The sequence below is a fragment of the Tupaia chinensis genome, unplaced genomic scaffold (genome assembly GCF_000334495.1).
Source record: "Tupaia chinensis unplaced genomic scaffold, TupChi_1.0 Scaffold000088_1, whole genome shotgun sequence".
NCBI classification, from domain to species: Eukaryota; Metazoa; Chordata; class Mammalia; order Scandentia; family Tupaiidae; genus Tupaia; species Tupaia belangeri.
The window spans coordinates 6,789,025-6,795,429 of NW_006159550.1; the positions used below are offsets into that span (position 1 = coordinate 6,789,025).

Here is a 6,405-nt window from a genome sequence, read left to right on the forward strand (position 1 = left end):
CCGCCCCCAAAAAAAAAAACCCCTAAAAAAGAAAAAAAAAAAAAAAAAAAAAAGACCAGGCTTTGGTCTAGCCTCTTTTCTATATTTGTATTAGTTCATTTTGAATTAATAACCGAGGGCTAAAGTGGTGCTTTGATCTTTTATACAGTTCTTTTTGTTGGTTTTTTTTTTTTTTTTGCCAGAGTGGGTGCACTCACCAGAGGGGGACAGAGACCCTGAGAGGGGACAGGAGACAGCAGCCCTGTAGGACACAGGCGCCCACGACCTCTTCTCCTCCGCTTGTCCCTCCTTTGGGGACTTTGGGGATGATGCACACGTTACTGGCATGTTTCCCAAGTCACCAGGTCCAGCACTCAAACCGACTGCACAGTCATCAATGTCGGATCCAGCTCCTCAACCGCCAGGCCAGGGGCTGGCCCAATTTTTATGCTTTTAACATATATTTGTTGCTAAGCCTGGCATACTCCTGCTCAAAACCTCTCAGGGGCCAACAATGAGGAATAAGGACCGAACTTTTGTCCTTAACCGCCAACCTTCACTGGCTTGCCCAGCCTTCCTCCCTGCCTCTCGCAGGTGGCTGACGTCCGGGTTACTCCACTGATGATGGCCCGCAATGGGTCATGACTAAGGGTCTGCAGACCCCTGTTCCTTCCCTCTGCCTAAAACACCCTTCCCCTCTACTCACTCCCAGCTGTTCGGATCTCACCTCTGAACCCTCAGCCCAGGAATCGCTTCCTCCGGAAGCCCCCTCAGCTTTACTATCGCTCTGTATCTGGTAGAGCTTCCCTCTCTCTGCTTTCCTAAGCTTCTCATTGGACCAGACTCCCATGTGAACATTTCTTATCCCCACTAAATGCCAAGCTCTGCATATCAGGGGTCCTCAGAAAGTTTGTGGAAAATGGAATGAACTACAAGTTTATTTTGGTAGAAAAACAATTTTGAAATCATGCATAGTTTTCTGCAATGTGCATTTTCCATGACCTTTTGAAAGACCTTGTAGGTGAGGAGAGTAACAGCTGTTTTCATGCAGCCCTGGAGCCCCTGCCCTTCTCACTTTTGTACCCACCATGCTGCCTCGGAAGCGGCAATGTTGATCGAGGGAAAGGTCAAGTAACGGGGGCAGGCAGGTGGTGTGGGGTTAAGGTGTTGGACTCCCAGATGGCCCACCGTGGTTCAAGTTCCAGACCTGGCAGGTTGAAAATCATGCCAGGTAGGTACTTGTGTGTGCATGTCCAAAATCCCAGGGAGAGACTGGTGAAGGGGTTGAGGCATGGCCTCCCCTTCTGGATGTTGATTTCTCACTTTCCCTCTCGCTGACTCTGTCTCTCCCTCTCTCTATGGTGAGTGCACATCCAGAGGTCTCCCTGTCCATGCCGCTGCACACATGCTGTGAGCCAGACTGGGCAGGGGCACGGATCACGGCATGAGGGCCCTGTTGGCATGCCTCTGTCTCTCCTCTCTCTCATGGAAGAGATAAAACTGCATTGACTTAAAAGAACTTCTACTCCAACATTTACTTTTACACCTAAATGTGGAGACAGCACTACTGGTTACCCGGAAGAACAATGATAGTACTCCCCGAACCCCAGCTTCCCTAGCAGTTTGGGTGGAAAAGACGGTGCCCCCACAGTCCCATTCATCATCGAGCAGGGGTTTGTTACAGGGCTGAGCAGAGAGCAGGCTGTGGAGGGGCGTGGCAGCACCAGGACCTGAGTCCCCCCGTGGGCGGGGGGCACTCCAGGAAGCCTGCGGGGGCAAGCACGCCCACCCCAAGCCCTCCCCCCCCCGGCCCCCGGTGTTTCTCTGATCTTGGGGCTCCACAGCCCTGGCTCCAGTAGTAACAAGCTCAGCCTTTCTGCTCGCCATGTGTGGGTATGGGAAGGCTCGCTGAGATGCCTTACAGGGGGTGACAGAGAACAGGGTGTCCCTCCAGGAGGAGCGGAGGTGAATGAGAGCTGCAGAGCCGGCTTACATGGCAGTCACAGTCCTTCTTCCGTGCTGTGGGGCATGTCTCGCTTGGCCATTGGCAGCCTCCTGCTGATGGGGCTTTTAGACACAGGAGGCGCTGCGTAGGGAGATGGGAGCAGCGCAGCGGTCCGAAAGCTGAGGGTCACATGCGTCTCTGGCGAACACCAGCTCTGCAAACCGGAGCCAGTTCTTCGCTTCTCGGCACCTCGATTTCCTCATCTGTAAAATGCTCGTAACCCTCAGGCCTGCTGTGGGGATGGAATAAGAACACTGCAAAGAGTCTGTACATTTAGACCTTGGAAAAGACGTAGAAAAGATGACGTGACTCAGTGTCTCAACTTTGCCGTTACAGGAGCCATGGAGGCAGACACTGGAGAAGGCAAGGCAACTTGTGGAGAAATCCCCAGCTCTGGTAAGCAGCCGGCGGCAGAGTGCCAGCCTCTTCCTAGGCATGTGTGCTCCCGCTGGCCCCGGCTTTCACACCCCAAGGCCAAGGCTCCGATGGCAGCCAGCGGCTCGCCAGGTGGCACTGCAGTCAGCGGGAGCATGAGCGCCTTCCCATTATGCTCTCCTGCCTCCTCTCTGCAGCTGGGACCCTAACCCTAACACTAACCTAGCCCTAACCTAACCTAACCCTAACTCTAACCTAACCTAACCCTAACCTAACCCTTCCCACTGTGCTCTCCTGCCTCCTCTCTGCAGCTGGGACCCTAACCCTAACACTAACCTAGCCCTAACCTAACCTAACCCTAACTCTAACCTAACCTAACCCTAACCTAACCCTTCCCACTGTGCTCTCCTGCCTCCTCTCTGCAGCTGGGACCCTAACCCTAACCATAACCATAATGGCTATGTCGCTGAACTCCACATAGTCAACCATGGTTTGAGTCCCAGACCTGGTGGCTTAAACTCACGCCAGGCACATGTGCATGTGTGCCCAAGATCCCGAGAGGAGAATGGAGGAGAAGGGATTGTGGCGTGGCCATCCCCCCTGGGGGGGTGATTTCTCGCTTTCTGTCTCTCTCTGTCTTTCTGGCAAGTGCACACACCCTATGGCAAAAACCTCTCCCCCCCAAAAAAAAAATACATGGGGAAAACTTGGTCGCATCCCTACTAGGAAGGTAAAGAGATTTCTTGTCATTAGTCTTTAAGTGATACACTGTGACGACCATGTACGCAGCACTTACACTGGACCAGGTGTTCTAGGGAGCAGGGGGAGGCACGCAGGTTATACACATGTGCCACAACCCACTGTGTAAGGGGTTTGAGCAGCCGTGGGTCTGGGTGTCCACAAGGGTGTGGAGCCATCCTGTGCAGACGCCCAAGGGCAGGTTTATTTGACTGAGGTCCTGGTTGCTAATCAGCCCAGAGGGGAGGAAGCAGAAAGGCAGATCTGTGCGAAGAACAGTGTCATCCTCGCCGCTCGGGTCCTGGCGGGAGGCGCTATCAGCAGGAGGCGGGCATAGACCTGTCCTTGGCTTCCGCCTCCACTGAGCTCATCTCTCACCTGAGCGCTCGTTTACGGTATCATCGATGTGGCTACATGAAGGAGAGGAGAGGAAATCTCTGGCCAGGCTCGCCAGGTGCAGAAGTGGGTGCCTGGTTGAATGCGAATCTCACCCTCTAATGTTTTAGTATGTCCTTGCATTGTTGTCAGCAGCGGCCCTTCTTACGGGGCGTGGTGGGGCATAAGGGTTCCGTGCAAGCCGATACATAATCAATGGAAACTTGCTGGGGCCTCTACACAGTGGACGCATCGGTCACACGGTCTGCATCTCCAATCAGTGCTCAGTTCGAGGAGCCACTAAGGGCGGACAGCAGCCATGCGGTTTCTCTGCCTGGATGCTGAGCATGAAGCTGAAACCGTGGGAAAACCTGCCCAGCTCCTCCGTCACCCTGAGTGGAAACGGCAATCGCAGTCCCTTGTACAAACTGCCTTGGCCTCAACACAGAGGCTCATTAGGATCTTACAATTGTTCTTCTTTTCCTACATTTGCAAGCAGAATTCATGGGGCAGGATTCCAATAATTACTTACAAGGAACCAAAAGAAAAAAAACTTTTTTCTACTGAACAATTCAAAAATAAAATCCTCAGAAATCTCCCTCAATCTATTTACTCCCCAGATTAAATCTGCTATGGAAAAACAATCCTAAAATGCAAATAAAGTCTCCGAAGAGCGGCTCGGGGAGAACGGCTACCGTCGGTCCCTCTGTGATGGCTTATCACTGTCAACCTACCAGGAAGCAGAGAGCGGCACACGGCAGGTCGCATGTTTCAGCCCCGCCCAGCACGGCAGACTGAGGCCGGGGGCGCTGTGGGTGCTGGGGAAGAGAATCAGACATTCCAGGGGAAGCCCGCATCCCAGCGAGGCCCCGAGAGGCTCGTGGGGGGCTTTTCCTGGACTAGGCAGAGCACTAAGCGTGGAAGGGTTCAGAGCACCTGATGGAATCGCTTCACTGAATTCCCGGTGCTGGGTCCGCAGAGCACTTCTGTTACCAACTCCACCCTTCAGGTGAGGGGACTGAGTCTTGGGTAGATGCAGTAATTTGCTCACTCCACAGAGCGGGGAGGTGAGAACCCACCATTTAAATTCAGAGCTGGCTATGTGCGAGTTCAACACCCACTGGGTGATGCCAAGAGCTGTCCGCCAGGCCTCCTCAGGGAACACCACTCCTGTCACAGGCTATGGGGCCCTGGGATCCTGCGGGTGCGTGTGTTGGTTTGATCACAAACACCGCTATCCAAGAGAATCATCCAGCAGCCCTTTAGAAGTTGCTGATGTCAGCCCACCCCAGGCCAGTTAGGCCCGGGCGATGTAATACACATGGTCCAGAAAGCTCTTCTCACCATGCAGAGACCCGCTTTGATTGGCGTGTACAGAAGAGAGGTCACTCTCTCCCGTTGGCCATTCCCCCACTGCCCCTTATTCAAACCTGCTTGTTCTGAATTCAGTCGGCGTTCTGGCCAGTGGAGCTGGGTAAACGGATTGCGAAGGAAAGATGCTGCCTCGCTCTGTCCCCAGGGACAGCGAGAGTCGAGGCTTTCAGCTGAGGCGGGATTAGATGCAGCCAGGCGCAATATTTGAAATCCACGAGGAGTTAGTAGCAGCCCACACTTGGTCTCTCTCTAGAAAAGTTCTGACAGAAAGATAGCAGCTGGCAAACAGGCAGACAGGGGCTTCTGCAAGGCCTCGCGGGGCCCACCCAGTCCTCTCTGCAGGTCACTGTAAGAAGAGGCTGCCATTTCTGTGCTACGAGATGGGGACACCAGGCAGCTAACCCTGTCTACCCAGGCATGCTGGGGGTTGGGGGCCGCTCTGCCGTCTGTCAGCCCCTCCCCACCCCGACTTCTGCACGGACAGCTACAGCTGCCGCGGAACCTAGACGGCGAAGCACCGTGCAGTGCGGTTTGAGTCCACCGTCCCTCTTGGACTGACAAGGCTGTCCCTTAATGAGACTTGGCGTATGAGTTATCAGCATTAAGAATCTACACTGCCATTAGGCAGATGAGACCAAGGCCTTGTGACTGAAGTAAACATTCAAAGCAGCTCCAACATTCAGATGCAGCTTACTCAGGACTCGGGTCTCGGCAGGCATCTCCCCGTGCCTCCAGTGTCCGGTGTACCCTCACGCTAGCATCCTCAGTGTGTCTGCAGTCAGACGCCAACTGCCCAGTGTCTGAATTCAACCTAAATCTCTCCCCTTTGCACCCCCACACGCCTAGTGGCAATTCTGTCCCTACCTCCACCTCGCCCCCAGAGGATACCTGACAGTGTCTGCAGTCTGCTTTGTACTCTGGCATCCTGTGGGCAGAGCCCAGAGACACTGCCAATCAAGCACGGGGCTCGGGACAGCCACATTGCAAGGATCCAGTTACTGTCAGTCCAAATCGGTGACGGTGAGGAGGCCAGAGACCCTGGTGTCAGCCCCGGAGCCTCTGCTTTCCAGGAGCCTCCCTTACGCTGCCTCCCCTTGGGATTGCTAGTGTGCTTCCTCTGTGATTCCTCTGCCCACGCCTTCAAGGTCTCAGACCCCAGGGTGACCCAGGCCATGGCATCCCGGGTGTGTGTGATGTCTCCACCTTCCCACAGTGCGCCGCATCCTGTAGTTCCCGACATGGCGGCAGGCAGAGGCATCAGGCGGTCCTCTGAGACGCAAACCTGCTCATGCCTCCTCAGCGCTGGGGCAGGGGCGCCCTCTCTGCCGGGAGCTGGCTTCTCTGGCGCTAGCGTGCAGCCCGAGGACGTTAGCACGCGGATTCTATCGCACAGGTCATGGGGCCTGAGACTCCACATCCCTACAAGCAGTGGCGTCACTAGTCCTGGTCGCGGTCACCTTGACTGGACCTGGGCAGTGGTCCTCGAGCCATCGTAGGCTTCAGGGTGGCCTGGAGGGCTTGGAAACACGGTCGCCAGGCCCCTCCCAGGCTCTGGTTCA

The 6,405-nt window shown here is 54.8% G+C and overlaps 1 protein-coding gene across 3 annotated transcripts in view; it reads left to right on the top strand.

The window, feature by feature from the left end:
- Positions 1-6,405, top strand: part of AOAH (acyloxyacyl hydrolase) — a 215,474-nt gene that overhangs the window by 89,139 nt on the left and 119,930 nt on the right. For all 3 annotated transcript variants that reach the window (XM_027769768.1, XM_027769767.1, XM_006143018.3), the window contains one exon: positions 2,321-2,380. In XM_027769768.1, coding sequence (XP_027625569.1) covers positions 2,321-2,380 — 60 coding nt within the window. The remainder of the gene's footprint in view (positions 1-2,320; positions 2,381-6,405) is intronic.